Here is a 16,560-nt window from a genome sequence, read left to right as displayed (position 1 = left end):
TCATTTTCATGGGAGTCTGGGTTTTGACTTATTCTTTGTCCTTAGACATCTGAGAGGACCAGTAACGGAAATCATTCTCCTGTATGAGTAACCCTGACTTCATTCATGAAAGGAAAGGAAAGGAAAGGAAAGGAAAGGAAAGGAAAGGAAAGGAAAGGAAAGGAAAGGAAAGGAAAGGAAAGAAAAAGAAGAGAAAAGAAAAGAAAAGAAAAAAGAAAATCTTATTTGAAAGGTGACAAGACCTTAAAATAATTCAGACAAGCTTTAGATCAGATTTATAGCTCTGCTCTGTATCCAGTGTTTCCTTGTGACCACCTTACGTGGTGGCTAAATTCCAACAATTTAGAATTAGGGAGACGGATGGTGGTCAGTTAGGGTAGGAAATAGTTGAGTTGCCACTGGAGTCAGAGTGCAATTTAAATTCCTTTTGACCATAGCTATCTGTGGACCGCTTGGGGCCTTAAGTTATCCAAACTCCTTTTTGTTATCTGTAATAAGGATAAAATGGCAGAATCTCTCCAAAACCATTAGGAATCGAGGAAATAATCTACAAAATTGTACTTCCACAAAGCCTGTCACAGTATGAGTGTTGAATAAATGTGTCACTATCATAATTCCATTTATTATCATTCACACTCATACTGATTTATGGATGCTATTGTTATCATTTTTGTACGTGTTAGATGCCACCAGTGTAGGGAGCATGGTGGCAATGCAGGAACATCTAAGGCATGAACTTTTTCTCCCATCTCTCTCCTTTCTCACCCATTCTTTCCACTCTCCCTCCTATATCCTCTTTTTTCTTTCTTTGTCTCTTTAAATGAGAGCATATGTGTGTATTCATTTTTTATATTTACTACTGGATGAAGATTTAATTATACACATAAATATCATATCTATACACACATGTATATGCATATTTATATATACAGAGACACACATACATATATGTGTATATATATAATATACAGACACATACACACACAAGCTGTCAATCTCATTATTTACAGTAGTTACATTCTATAAAATCACTACATACACTGAATTAGTGAACACTGAACCATTGCTCCTAGGGGAAATACAGATATAGTTCCTGTGATCTTTTGGTCATAATAGTTTCATCAAACCATCAGAATATAGTCTTGTTGTATGTGTATTTCAATTTAAAGCGAGCTTATTTATTAGTACATATTGGGGATACATATTGTAGATTCATTATTGTAGATATTATTAATACATATTGTACTGTTAATACATATTGTAGATACATTAACATTGAGCTCATGCCTAAAAGCAGTATAATCCATGCCTGCATGAAGCTCATCTAACACATATTTTTCCATAAGGCACATCGCAGCCTTCCTACACTTGGGAACACAAGGGCACTTCAGCACTACACTTGGGGGACATCTTAACACCAGAATCTCAAACAGGAAGCACAAAAATGTGAAAAATGTGGCTCTAAATAGACTAAAGAGGACACATTGGCAGTAGGAGAGCTGAATCAAGAAGGCAGAATATCACCTTATTTGACCTCAGCCTGGAATGTCCTCATGAGCAACTTAAATTTCTCTCTGTTCTGTGCCTGTCCGTGAGTGACCATGAATATGTTGCAATTATTGATTTGGGGCTTCAAATTTTAGCCAGTAAGCAAATTTGCAAATGTGGTATTATGAATAATGAGGATTGATTATATTTACTTATAAACAAGTAAAATGTTTATCTGGAGAGGGAAAGCATATCTTGGGAGCAGTTTAAACCAGAAATCAATGGACATTGAAAATGTAACATGTGAGTCATTTCAAAGGTCTTGTGCAGAAAAAAAAACTGAGGTAAGAGTTCAGAGTAGGGAGAAAGTGCTAAATACAGGCATGAAATAGAAAGGAGGGAATAAGAAAAGGAAATAGTTTAGTTATAGTCTCTGATTTATTTTTTTTTATTTTTTATTTTAGAAAAAAGACAGAGCAAAGAAGGCACAGAGAGAGAGAGAGAGAGAGAGAATCCCAAGCAAGCTCTAAGCTCAGCTGGAGCCCAAGGCAGGACTCTATCCCATGATCCTGGGATAATGATCCAAGCCAAAACCAAGACTCTGATGCTTAAACCACTGAGCCATGCAAGTGCCCCTACATTCTGTCACTGAAATAGCTATGGGGGTGCCTGGTTCTGTTGGTTGAGCACCCAACTCTTGATTTGGGCTCAGGTTATGATCCCAGAGTCATGGGGTCCCTCCCCACTCTCCCTTGTGTACTCTGTCTCTCTTTCTAAAAAATAAAAATAAACAAATAAATATCTAAAGAGGAGGGAAATGTAATAAGAGCATGTTTGTAAGAAAAGTATAAATATTGTAGAAAGAATGTCATTTGATAAGCTTCACTAAAAAAATAATTTTCAAAGTCACAGGGACACTTGGATTGGATGATATTCACTGACCTTTTCCCCAACTGAGATTCATGGAATCTGAGTACTTAATTTTGAGAGATGGGGACTATCGTGACCAGACCTCAATAACATTATGCTAAAAAGTTTACACAGTGTACTCTAAACAATTGAAAGCAGATTATCGAATAGTCACAGAATAAGATATGATGATGATTTTTGAAAACCCCCTTTAGGGTAAATCTGCAAAATGGATTGAGGGGAGCAGCTCTGATGGCAGGTTTCAGACATTACTGCAAAAGTCCACGTCCAAGTTTTGTAGTCCAGAAACATGACAGTGGCCTTGACAGGGGTGAAAGAAGGAAAGAATTTGAATGGGAGGTACCAGAGAGGAGAAATGTACAGAATTAATGATAGGCTACTCATGAGGGCTTCAGAGAGGCAGAAAATTCAGATACGATGCCCATTTCGTAAGCACAGGAGGTAGGAAACTATACCTTTAGAGAAAATAGGCAGACAGAGAGAAATGATTTTTATTTTTGAGAAAGCAGAGAGGAGATGCTGAGTGTAGAGTTTCCAATGTAGAGTTGGAGACAGTGTGGTATAAAAGTTTGTTGTTGAAAATGCAGAAGTAGTTTTCGGGGTAGAGCTACGATGGAGAGTGTGGTCTCAGAGAAGACAGTAGAACTTGTGGGCATGAGGACTCCTGGGGAAAGAATGGAGAGACAGAAGAGGGATCTTCAGCTGAAGTAAATACGGGTGTATGTATCCAAAAAATATGTCTAAGTTCATCCTATGTGCCAAGCAGCATTTTGCGACCGTGTGTGCAGTGGTGAGCAATAGAGACACAGCGCCATGTGACTTACATGCGGCCTTTTTTGTTTGTTTGTTTGTTTGTTTGTTTTTTAGTTATCGTCAGGTTAGCTAACATACAGCGTATACAGTGTGCTCTTGGTTTCGGGGGTAGATTCCTGTGATTCATCGCTTACATATAACAACCAGTGCTCCTCCCAACAAGTGCCCCCCTCAATGCCCATCACCCATTTTCCCTCCCCCCCGCCCATCAACCCTCAGTTTGTTCTCTGCATTTAAGAGTCTCTTAGGGGATTGCCTCCCTCTCTGTTTGAAACTGTTTTTCCCGGGGCGCCTGGGTGGCGCAGTCGGTTAAGCGCCCGACTTCAGCCAGGTCACGATCTCGCGGTCCGTGAGTTCGAGCCCCGCGTCGGGCTCTGGGCTGATGGCTCTGAGCCTGGAGCCTGTTTCCGATTCTGTGTCTCCCTCTCTCTCTGCCCCTCGCCCGTTCATGCTCTGTCTCTCTCTGTCCCAAAAATAAATAAATGTTGAAAAAAAAAAATTTTAAAAAAAAGAAACTGTTTTTCCCCTTCCCCTCCCCCATGGTCTTCTGTTAAGTTTCTCAGGTTCCGTATATGAGTGAAAACATGTGATACTTGTCTTTCTCTGACTGACTTATTTCACTTAGCACGATACCCTCCAGTTCCATCCCTGTTGTTGCAAACAGCAGGATTTCATTCTTTCTCATTGCCAAGTAGTATTCCGTGGTATGTATAAACCACATCTTCGTTTTTAAAATATTTTTGTAGACGCTCGTTTATTCAGTGAACGAACGTGTCCTATATACACACATGTGTGTGAGTGTGTGTGTATAGATTCTTGGATCAGGAGTTTTTCCTTAAGGTAATTTTTTGAAACAGCTGAGTTCTGTATGTAATAATACATATTACAGGCATACTTCAGTTGGGAGTGTATACCATATAGTCTCTCAGAGAATAAGATGGATGGAAGTTACTCTGCTTCTGGCCCACCAGGTTTCCAGTGTCACCCTGAGCATTGATATTCAACAGGCAGATGGAAAAAGAAAGGAAGAACTGCGGTGTGAGAATATTCCCTACGTACGAGATCTGGAGGTTGCGCGTATGACTTCTACCCACACTTCCTTATCCAAAACGGCTCTGTTGCCACATCTAACTGTGAGGGAGGCCAGGAAATCTGGGTTAGCTGTGTGCCCAAGAGGAAGAGGAAGTTGGTTGAGGAGGGCTAGCTAGGTTCTGCTGAATTCACTCCTGAGAAACACAAAAAAAGTCATATCCATTGTCCTTCCTACTTGTTTCATACCTCAGTGGAACCCATTTCAGGCTTCTGTTCATTTTTGTTCCTGTCCGTGTTTCAAATGAAGTCTTGGAGTGTTTTACAAATGGGCCCATTTAAGTATCATCACTGGTTCACATGTTTTATTTTTGTCATCAGTATTCAGTATATTTAAAAAAGGCTAAAAATAACACAAATCCTGTATGAAAACTTCCCCTGGTGTGGTTGACCTGTTTGGCATTATACATTTTCTCTTTGCCATGGCAGAGTACAGAACATGGACATGTAAGGAATGACTCAGAATGCTGTCCCCTGGGCAGAAGGTGACTAGCCGTGATCAGCAGGCGGTATGGCTGGTTTCAGCTCAAGTGGGATTGAGGGGTCTTGTGTGGAGGACATCCCACGGTGTGCTGCACTTAATTGCTCACCAGTCTACACACAAAAAAATTTGGCATCTCTAGGATGTAGCCTGATGCCTCAGCCTAGAATTAAAAGGTGGGAAGACGAGAAGACTAGAGACATCCCAGGAGGATTTTAATTTGATGATGTTTTAAGCAAGAAAAAGGGGCATAGAAATTGCGCTACGATTCATGAAGAAATTGAGTCACAAGGTTAATTTTCTGTTCCCAATTTTTAAAAAGTACGTTTCACTGATTAAAGGGACAAAGAGCTCAAAAGACATAGTAAAGAATGAAGGTGTTTAATTTAGGATTTTTTTTTTCTCCTGTAATCACAAGGAATGTCATGAAGTGAATGGGAATGGAGTTTCATTTTCTCATGTACCTTAAGTAGAACTCTGAAAACTAGTTAATCGGCATTCTGAGAATTCAGAATTTCCTGAAGCATGTAAAGACTTATCTCTTTCTTCTCTTTTTAAAATTACTTTAAACACTTGGGGAATGTGAATCTGCCAGTAATTAGGAATTAGTCAGAGAAAGCCTCTTGCTTATAATGAGGCCCTGAAAAAGTCTCCATTTATGAAGCAAAGAAAGAACATGCTGGAAAATTGGGGAGAAAGTTACATATTTTAACTGGGTGGAAATTGAAGTTATCTGCAGATGTCACAGTGTAAATAGCTGGGCCAGAATATAACCTGAAATTCTACTTAAAGTCACATGGCCCAAACACAAAGTAATTTAATTCTAGGCAATTAACTTTTTGGAAAGGGAGGTGAATGCTTTGATCCTTCTCTCTGGATCCTCCCTCAATTCACACTTAGTAAACTTGGTGATAGGAAGTATGACTAACATTGGAAAGGGCAGGGTTAAAGCAGTGAGTTGAAAGGGTTTATATGGCAAACCACAGATTCCTAATCCTAATGCTTCAATTAATTGCATATTCAAGATATGAGAGTTATGTTTAGTGAATGTGGAGATCCTAATGGAAAAATAGCTGGTAATAATAGCCAACACTTACATAGCACGTACTAAGTGCTAGACAATGTTCTATGCATTTTACATGTGTTAACTCACATATGATTCACCATAACTCTAACAGGGAAGCCTATCATTACTATCTCCATTTTATAGATGAAACAACTGAGGCCTGGACAGTTTAAGTGACTTTAGCTAGAACTCAGAAAATTTGTTAACTGGCTTCTGGGAATTCAAAATTCCTTAAAGCATGCAATGCTGGACTTGAACCTAAGCAGTTTGGCTCCAGTCTGTACTCAGCCATCATGACATACTGACCTTGTGAGATTGTCTCCGTGTCTGAATGTGCACATTTCTCTCCTAGGAGTTGATTTTTTATAATATAACAGAGCTTCACAGCAAGCATTCATTATTGGTATAGTTTTCTTTTTTTTAAGCTAGCATATTTGATCTAGGGGACAATACTTAATATTATCTGTGTTCAGCTAAAGGAAGATGCTGAACTAGAGTGCCTTTGAGATTGAAAAACAAATCCAAAAACTTTAGATGCCTCGCATGTTCATGTCATTAAAAAGTAGTTCATTGTAGCAGTCGCTGATAAGAAATTCGAATGTAAAAACACAGAATTCTAGTAAGTTGTGGTGCATTATCGGTTTTGAATTTTGCCAAATCCCCACAAAAACAGAAAAAGCAACTAAACCGCAAAGCAAAATCATAATTATTGTTTATACATAAAAGATGATGACAGGGGCGTCTGGGTGGCTCAGTCGGTTAAGCGTTGAGTCTCAGTTTCGGGTCAGGTCATAATCTCATGGTGTTGTGAGTTCGAGCCCCATATCAGGCTCTGTGCTGACAGCTCAGAGCCTGGAGCCTGCTTCTGATTCTGTGTCTCCCTCTCTCTCTGCCCCTCCCCACTCATACTCTGTCTCTCTCTCTGTCTCTCTCTCTCTCTCTCTCTCTCTCTCTCCCCCTCTCAAAAATAAATAAAAACCATTGAAAAATTAAAAATAAAATGGATAAGACAATGATACACATGAGAATAGCTGATTATAAAAATGTAATTTTGAGTGAAGGAAAGAAGTCACAAGAAAACATGTAGTGTGGCTCAATATATAGGAAGTTCAAATCCAGGAGATGCTAAACAATTTAGTTTTAAGGATACATGCCTATGTGGCAAAGATATAAGTAAAGGAATGCTTACAAAATCCAGGACATTAGTTATCTCTGAAGGGGAGGTTTGGGGATATGAGGGGTGGGAGGCTATATGGCCATTGCAAAAACTGTAAATGTCCTATTTCTGAAGCCAGGTAGTAAGTACATGAAAGTTGATATTATTTTTATTATTATTTTGATATGTATTTTTATACCTTATATATCTGAAAAAGTATATATCTCCCTCTAAATTTTTTTTCAAAAAGCATGAAATTGCTATGATGGTACAATTGTATATCTTTCTGTTCATTGAGAAATGAAAGTAGGATTAAACAATATAAAAAATAAGATTTTTAGGGGAGCCTGGGTAGCTCAGTCAGTCAAGTGTCTGAGTCGGTTTCGGCTCAGGTCATGATCTCATGCTTTGTGATATCCGTGCAGAGCCCACTTGGAATTCTCTCTCTCTCCCTCTCTCTCTGCTCTTTCCCTGTTCTGTCTCTCTTTCTCAAAATAAACAAATTTAGAAAAATAAGATTTTTCCAAAGTTTCTCTATTGCAGTGAATTCCAGACATAATTAGAGCATAATGATACTGATTCACAGATTTGAACAGACTCCATCTTGTAATAGCTGAGTGTGGTGAGTGACGAGCAGCACGTATCTATATTGTTGATTGGGTAGACGGTGTCTTTGCCTTTAACTATACTAACACACACACAAGGAACACGAGCCTTAGTGATGAAGATAACATATGGTCAGTTTATACTAGATTTGAGATGCTTATGAGACATCCACCTATCCATGCCTTGGAAGCAATTTAATACCTTATTTTACAACAAGGTGAAACGATATGGGCTAGAAATACTAATTTAGGTAATAGACACCTAAGGCAAATATGCCATAAGTATGCAAATTTGCCTGTACAGAAAGAAGCAGAGTAGCAGTGTAAGTGAGGAAGAATTAGGAAAAATTCTCACACAAAAAAAAAAATTGTGAGACTATTTTTTCATGTGAATATTTTTTTATTAAAAAAAAATTAATGTTCATTTATTTGTGAGGGGGAGAGAGAGAGAGAGATGAGTGTGAGCAGGGGAGGGGCAGAGAGAGAAGAGAGGGAGACACAGAATCCAAAGCTCAGGCTCCAGGCCCTGAGCTGTTGGCATAGGGTCTGACACAGGGCTCGAACTCATGAGTCATGAGATCATGACCTGAGCTGAAATCTGACACTTAACCGACTGAGCCACCCAGGCACCCCTCATAGCTTATAGAATTTGAATGTGACTAAAATTATTCTAATACTTTCACATTTTGAGATAATTTATTTTTTTTGTCAGTAACCTTCACGATTCTTTTGCAGTTTTTTTGTGCTAACAATCTTCCCTGTGATTGTTATCTCTTCTTAAACTCATCTTGGCTGTCAGTTTTGCAGTTTAGATATAATGTTCTTAGGAAATCATTTTTCAAATTTTACATTATTCTTTCAAAATGATTCCCTAACATTTATAGCTCCCAAGACTATAGCATAATTCTTGTAGAGGAACTATAAAATTCATGTTCTTTTAGATTTTTAAATCCTCTAGAAAGAATGAAAAGAAGGAAGAATTACCAAGATAATTTAAATCAGAAATTTGTCTTGTGTGGTGCCTGTATGTTGTTTTTTAAATAACAAACTCATGGTGGGATGCCTGGGTGGCTCAGCCAATTGAGTGTCCGACTTCAGCTCAAGTCATGATCTCACAGTTCGTGGGCTCGAGCCCCTGCATCAGGGTCTGTGCTGACATCTCAGAGCCTGGAGTCTTCTTTGGATTCTGTCTCCCTCTGTCTGCCCCTCCTCTCTCTCTCTTTCTCTCTCTCTCTCTTTCTCTCTCTCTCTCTCTCAAAAATAAACATTAAAAAAATAAATAATAAACTCATGGTTCTATTATGAAGATGCCCTATCAACATTCAAATGAGAGTATCTGTAGACAGAGGAATTAGAACTGACTCATTTTTTTGTTTTAATTGATACCTGTTGGAAACCTATTTGATATTACTTGGAAAATCGAGGAGCCCAAGAAAAAGGAATATCCTTTAAAATACTTCTTGAAAAAAGATTTTAGTAAATTTATTGAAGTTTTAAACATTTTTTTCCTTTTGCAAATTGGTTTTCAAAGCAGTTGACCTTTGTCTATAGAACTTACTTTTCTGTAAGTATTAAATAATTGAAAGGTTATGTTTCTAATAGAAGTGATCTGTCATCTTATTTCTTGTTTCCATGCATCACCATCATGGGTAAAGTTGCCCCAAGATCTGCTATGATGCTTTCTTTTTACAATATGGAAGCCTTTTAAGTTCAGCTGAACAAATGTTCGATATATTTGTTGATCCCAAATGATATACAAAACATTGTGCTAAACACTGTTGGAGATACACAAATGAATAAGCAGACCAGTGAGACATACATGAAACATAACTTGTGTACATTGTTATAACTTCCTCCAGAAACTAAGTTTAGGATTAAGCATGTTGGTAAAAAAGAAAATGAAGAAGAAGAAGAAAAAGAGTGTCTCACTTGTCTGGAGAGAAGATTTCTACTACCCTCAACCTTTTGTTTATTTTTTATTTTTCAGAGAGGGAGAGGATGTGTATGCATTCACACACCCAAGAGCAGGGATGGGGCAGAGAGAGAGAGAGAGAGAGAGACAGAGAGAGACAGAGAGCATCTTAAACAGGCTCCACACCCAGTGCAGAGCCTCATGAGGAACCTGATGTGAGGCTTGATGCAGGGCTCAATTTCAGGATGGTGAGATCATGACCTGAGCCAAAATTAAGAGTTGGCTATTTAACCACTGAGCGACCCAAGTGCCCCTTCCCTCAAACTTTTACAACACAATTTTGAAAGAGAAAAATATTTGCCACTAACTAAACACTTTTACCTTATTACCTATATTATCTTATAAGGATAATTCAGAATGACTTAGTGTTGTTTTGTAAATAAAATGCATATATTTCCTTTTCAAAATATGTGGGAGAGACTTTGTGAATCACAAGTGGCTACTAGTTATAGGGCTCTCATAGTAAGAGCTTTGGGTATTCTTCCTTTAATTTTCTTAAAAATCTATCTGCAGATTTTATTCTTCCCAAATTCAGTGGAAGAAATTGAGGCACAGGTTAAGAAACTTGTTCAAGGCCCTTCAACTAGTAAGGGCAGAATTCATAATCATCGAAGCAATTCGCCAGTTTGATAATCCTAGCTTTAACTATTTGGTCAGTCTTCAATATGGCCGTGATTGAATATTTTTTTATTCCAAAAAGTGAAATTGACTCCAATTTGCTTAAACAGATTGGGAACATGATTGTAAAGAAGGTTATCTCCTAGAACCCAAGGACAAGTTGAAACCACATGGCCAAGTGTCTGCTTCCTCTTGTGCATCTGTGCCATTGTTTTTACTTTGCTGACCAACTTTCTCTGTGACTCCTTACATCTTGTGGAAATAAATACATCTCCTTAGTTTTCATGATCATCACCTCTATTCGCATAGAAAGACTGATGACCTATCTTTTAATCCTAGTTCTCAAGAAAGAAAAATTTGATATATAGCCCAGCATGAGGCTATATAAACAATGTGTTCTAATCCTCCATAGCCAAGGAAGGAAGATGACCATTAGTAACATGACCATCCCTGGGCAATGGTGATGGTCCCATGATGACAGGGAAGTATCTCTCAAAGGTATGAAGTGGGGCAGTGTGGCCCTTCAGTTCAGACAGTAATGCATGATGGTTCAGATCATTCCTAGATTGATTTCTTAATTCTGCTACGACTGGTTGAGGAACACTGGGTGACTTAACCTTCTCATGTTCACTCATTTTATCTCTAATGGGACAGTCGTAATGTTATTACATGTAAACTATTTAGAACAGTTCATGGAAACATTTTAAACAATGCATCTAGGCTATTATTTTATCATAGTGGCCGATTGGTAGCATACATTTTACTTATCAAAAAAATTCATCTAATTTTAAGTTTAATAATATTACATTACTCCTATGACCTTCAATCTTCAAAAATGAGATTTACAAGATGAAATGATCTTGCTCTTACTTTGCTAAGAGTTATATTATCTCCAAGCTTGTTTAAAATTTTGATAACCAAAGGGAAATAAATGGAGGTTTTACATAGGCTAGTTATTTGGTGTAGCAAGTAAGATTGGTTTCCTAATAAACTTGAAAAGATGCTCTAACTTTTCCTGGTGGGTAAAATGTTTATATAGAAAAAACTGTGATAGGGCACATTTACATAATTATTGAAAATTGTGAATACTTTTTATGAAACTAAATTATACAGATGAGATCATTTAATTTTCTGTTGATTAATGACACATTTGTTTTCAGGTACATGACAGATGGAGGGCTCAACCTATATACTAGAAGTCTGAACCGAATACCTGACACAGCGACTTCCAGGGATGTCATCCAAAGAGGGGTTCACGATGTGACAGTGGATGCCGACAGGTAATGGTGTCAGTAATGTGATGGTGAGAAGTGCATAAAGCAATTTCCTGAGTGAGATCTGAGAAGTTTTACAGTATAAATGAAAGGACTTCTAATATTTATCTAATAGTCGTTTTGGAATATTTTAAAAACTAAGGTGGGTTTTCTTACAAGACTTGTTTAGTCCTGTATACTTAAAACAATTGCACTGGTGAGAATATCGAACAAATTTCAGTTTACATGGTGGCAAATTTTAATATCCGTAAAAGCAAAATTGTAAACATAGACTTACATTCTTTACTTGAAAAGAACCCTGGCTAATAAGTTCCTTTCAGTTCAGATATTCTCAGATTTACCTGGAGGCTAATGATACAAAGATTGAAACATAATTCAAATTATCAGGTACAATAAACAGGATGCTTTTCTTGAGGGGTTTGTTGAAAGCATAAAACTCTTGCTTTAGGCTAATTTCTGTGTTGTAATTGTTTCAGATTGTTTAAAGGTGTGTGTGTGTGTGTGTGTGTGTGTGTGTGTGTGTGTTTGATGCATGTGCTAGTTATTATTTTGCCAGGAGTTGTTTTGTCACTTTGATCACAATCACTGCTGTTAAAGAATCTTGTTCTTGTAAAATACTATTGTAAGGTATACTTCTGACCTGATTTTTCCCTCTCATCATTCAGAATTTTGACTTCATTCGTCAGGAAGGGATTGTCGTTTCCAAAACTATGATATATCAATACCTAGAGTGGTTCTTTACTAAAGTCAGCATTTATGAAGACAAAGGGTTGTGGCTTCATGTATCTGCATTCTGAAATAAGAACTGTGTACAATTCATTGTGCATTTCAACATAGCCAACTCTAGAGGCTAGATTCTGATATTAGTCGTCAGTTTCTCCTCACTCAAATGGTGTTGATATATTGGCGGGGGGATGGGTTGAGGGCTCTCAATATGCTTTAAATAGATATTCAGTTGGTCCTTCTGTTTTTAATCCTGCCGTCACACCCATTTTCAGAAATACCATCACTTGTTACATATTTGGGGGTCTTCTCTGGGTTAAGTTGGCTGCTTCTCAGCTTTTCTTACCATGTGTTCAGAAAGCTGCTTTCTAAGATCTGCGTGAGGGTGAGGTTGAGGGTATGTGCCTGGTATCCTGCAGTTCAGAGACCTGTCCAGGGGGTTACAGCTAGGGTTAGGCTGGAGGGTATGAGTTAGGGGTTTGGATATGTGCCTGGCATCCGTAGATCAGAGACCTCTCCAGAGAATAAAACCTCAGACATCTGCTGGAGTGAGAATCGACATGGCAGCCATTTACAGAGCTGAGGCAAGGAGGGGATTTGGGGTTCTGAATACTCTTTAAATGATGCTGTTGATATTTTAACTCCTGTTGGCCAGAGGGCAGTTTCCCCCAGGATATATATATCCTAGTCTCCTAGTCTGCATACCAGCTGTGTGTGAGAGAATCATGTGGTTACAAAAGCAGTATGAACAATTTTTGTTTCCCTACCCCTAACCTGAACTCCTCAACCATTTTCCCTTGCTGACTCCTTCAACAACCCTGGACTTCTTTCTGCCCTTGAATTGATGCTTCCTCCGCCTGGAATGCCCTTTTCTACATTCTCTACATTGTGTTCTCCATCACGATATTTCAGTTCAGCTTTATGTTTCCTTCTCAGAAAAATGATTCCACAGAGGCTAGAATGCATTTGATTTCCAGTCACTTTCTTACCTGTGACCTTATATTATTTTCTTCAGTGTACACATCCCGTCTTTATATCATACTTAGTTGTATACGCGTTTGTCTTATATATTCCGCATTCCAGTGTAAGTGCATGAATGCAGAATTTTGTCATCATTACACTTTGAGCCTTTAACAAATGCTATGGAGTGAATGAACCAAGGAATGAATATAAGCTCTACATTCATATAGACTAGCAATAGAGTCCAACTAGGTACACAGGCAAATGAGGCCAGGAAAGACCCAACATACTGCAAGGATATCGTATAAGAGAGGGAATGGGTTATGTAGAAATACAGGGAGCAGTGATTTGAGGGGGAAAAATCTACAGTGTGGACTACATTTTGAGACTAATGACCTGCACATTCTTAGCAGACAGTGGAGAATATTAAAGGAAGGGGAGAGTCTATTGGTCTTTAGGAAATGAGATTGTGGGATCAATACAAAGGTGCCTTATTTTGGAGACAGTTGGGATAACTCTCCGACTCCTTTAAGACTCCAGATTGGGGCCTGGCTGAGGAGCCTCAGAGCAACAGAAAAACCCAGATGTGTGTCTAATAAATTGAGGCCTGTGAAAGCAGCAGGTCTTAACGTGTGGTAACTGCGTCAGCAGCATCAGCAGCACTTGGGACTTGATAGAAATGCAGATCAGCTCTATCCAAGACTTACTGAGTAGGAAGCACTGGGGTGGGCCCAGCAATCTGAGCTCCAGCAGGCCCTCCAGGAGATTCTTGTGTGTGCTCAAGTTAGCGAATCACTATCCTAAAATTAACAAACAGATGCCAGGTGTATGAAAACACGAACACTTAACATAAACATTTAAACATTAAAAAATGACATATTGACGTTTTTATTCACTTCATTAGCTGTGCTGTGTCAAGGGAAAGACAACATAAAAACAACAATGGCACTAATCTTTAAATTAGATCAAATAATGACATGTTGCACCAGAAATAAATTGTCTCCATTCATTAGATTCAGCTTCTGAGAATTGCCTAAGAGGTTTGTGAAAGAATTATATAATTTAAGGAATACAAAAACCACTTTAGTCACTTGTATATATTAAATACCAATAAAGTCCTAGGGAAAATCCTGCTATCAACAGAGAGAGGGATTTGTCTTTTATTATAGATAAGTCCAAAGCTCTTTTAAAATTCTGTGTTCAGGAAGTGAATCAGGATGTATATAACTTTAAAAAAAATTTTTTTTCAACGTTTATTTATTTTTGGGACAGAGAGAGACAGAGCATGAACGGGGGAGGGGCATAGAGAGAGGGAGACACAGAATTGGAAACAGGCTCCAGGCTCTGAGCCATCAGCCCAGAGCCTGACGCGGGGCTCGAACTCACGGACCGCGAGATCGTGACCTGGCTGAAGTCGGACGCTGAACTGACTGCGCCACCCAGGCGCCCCTAAGGATGTATATAACTTTAAAAATGCAAGTGCACCTGGGTGGCTCAATAGGTTGAGTGTCCAACCCTTTTTTTTTTTTTATTTGACATTTCCTTTAATTTATTTATTGTTTAATTTCCCTCCAAGTTAGCATATGATGCAACAATGATTTCAGGAGTAGATTCCTTAATGCCCCTTATGCATTTAGACCATCCCCCCTCCCACAACCCCTCCAGTAACCCTCTGTTTGTTGTCCATATCTAAGAGTCTCTGATGTTTTGTCCTCCTCCCTGTTTTTATATTATTTTTGCTTCCCTTCCCTTATGTTCACCTGTTTTGTATCTTAAATTTCTCATATGGCAAATATCATATGAGTGTCCTGCTCTTGATTTCGGCTCAGGTCATGGTCGCAGGGTTGTGGGATGGAGCCCATGTTAGGCTCCATGGTCAGTGTGAAGCCTGCTTGGGATTCTCTCTCTCTCCTTCTGACCCTCTTCCCTGTTCACACTAAAAATAAGTAAGTAAGTAAGTAAGCAAATAAATAAATACATAAATGCATAAATAAATAAAAGAGTTGTGTAAGTCCTTCTGTTGCACTAAATAAATAAATAAATTATTAAATATTATAGTTGTGTAAGTCCTTCTGTTAATTTAAAAATCTCCTTGTACAGGATGTTGTTTCATAAAGCTTTCTTAATTCTGATATCCATTCCAAATAAGATAGGCAAGAATAGCTGTAAGGTGATACCTCTTTGCTCAGTTTTACTTAAAAAAAATACTGAGAAGTTCTGTACTTAAAAACTGCTTAACTTTTTTTTAACTCATTGCTTCCCAAAAGCTTTTTTTATCACTCACTGATTCCCCTGCTTTTTTCTCTATAACAATTTATTTTTGTGATATTTTGAGAAATACTATTTTGCTTAATGCCTTCGTTTAGTGGATATAATTGTACAAGGACTTAGATCTTTTACCTCCTGTATTTGTGGTTTCCCAGCTATCTTAGTCAAGGTTCTTTTAAATAATATGAAAAGTATTAGTGCTTGGTTCATTTTAGCAAATTGGCAAATGTAAGGCTTGCAATAATTCACTGGTAAGAAAGCTGAAGAGCAAAAATAAACCCAGCAGTTAAGTTTTCAAATTTCTTAGGTATTTTTTCTATAAGCTATATCAATAAAAAGCACTTACATAAGAGCAAAGTAGCCAGCTGGCTAGGATAGCAATGGATTTGAATTGCTTGTTTTTTTTTTTTTTTTTTAGTGAAGGTTATAAGGTTCCCCTTTGATTAACGTCTGGTTAAAATCTGATGGGCCATAGACAACAGCTGAAATCTTCTTCCCAACAATTGAAATGGCCCCAAAGTAAAGAGGAGGGCTTTGAACAGATAACTATGATATATTTTAAGTATTTTAGTACTCAAAGATACTGCAGTTCGTTCATTTTCCATATCAATCCAATACCAACCCCATTTCTTCACTACAGTGACTAAAAAAAAAAAAAAAGATTACAGAATGGGACTAATCTTTGTAGACATGTTGGAGATGCTTTGGGAACTTCACAAATAAACTCATAGTAGACAAAATGTGTGGGCTTTACCCATTTGACTCTGGTTATAATGAAGTCAATCCTAATTCATATACACTTATACAATTGGGTTGCACTATATTTGAAAGGTAATTTGAGGGGATAGTTGGGGAATAGCTGTTTGGGTTTTTATTAACTCCTTTTACTGTCCTGACACTAGTTCCTCTGCTAGCATTAACAAATATTTGATTAATAAATGTATAATTACCTCCTAACTGCATGACAGCATAATAGCTCCTTGGGTAAAAACAGGACAAAATAATAAAGATGAGAGACCCTGAGTTTAATGGTCAGACAATGTAATATAAGCAAAAACTAAAAGTGATAATAAAATCGAGTCAGTTGTAATAGATGTATATACAAAGTACCTTAGAA

General features: G+C 37.9%; 1 protein-coding gene across 9 annotated transcripts in view; it reads left to right on the top strand.

Annotated features, from left to right (window-relative positions):
• NAV3 (neuron navigator 3) overlaps positions 1-16,560 on the top strand; it is a 598,387-nt gene that overhangs the window by 438,069 nt on the left and 143,758 nt on the right. For all 9 annotated transcript variants that reach the window (XM_086712755.1, XM_025927005.2, XM_025927006.2 and 6 more), the window contains one exon: positions 11,379-11,498. In XM_086712755.1, the coding sequence (XP_086568881.1) occupies positions 11,379-11,498 (120 nt within the window). The remainder of the gene's footprint in view (positions 1-11,378; positions 11,499-16,560) is intronic.

The sequence above is a fragment of the Puma concolor genome, chromosome B4 (assembly GCF_028749965.1).
Source record: "Puma concolor isolate L17-30 chromosome B4, mPumCon1.1.hap2, whole genome shotgun sequence".
Classification (NCBI taxonomy): Eukaryota; Metazoa; Chordata; class Mammalia; order Carnivora; family Felidae; genus Puma; species Puma concolor.
Note: the sequence above shows the minus strand (reverse complement) of the source record. Positions and strands in the feature narration are given on the sequence as shown.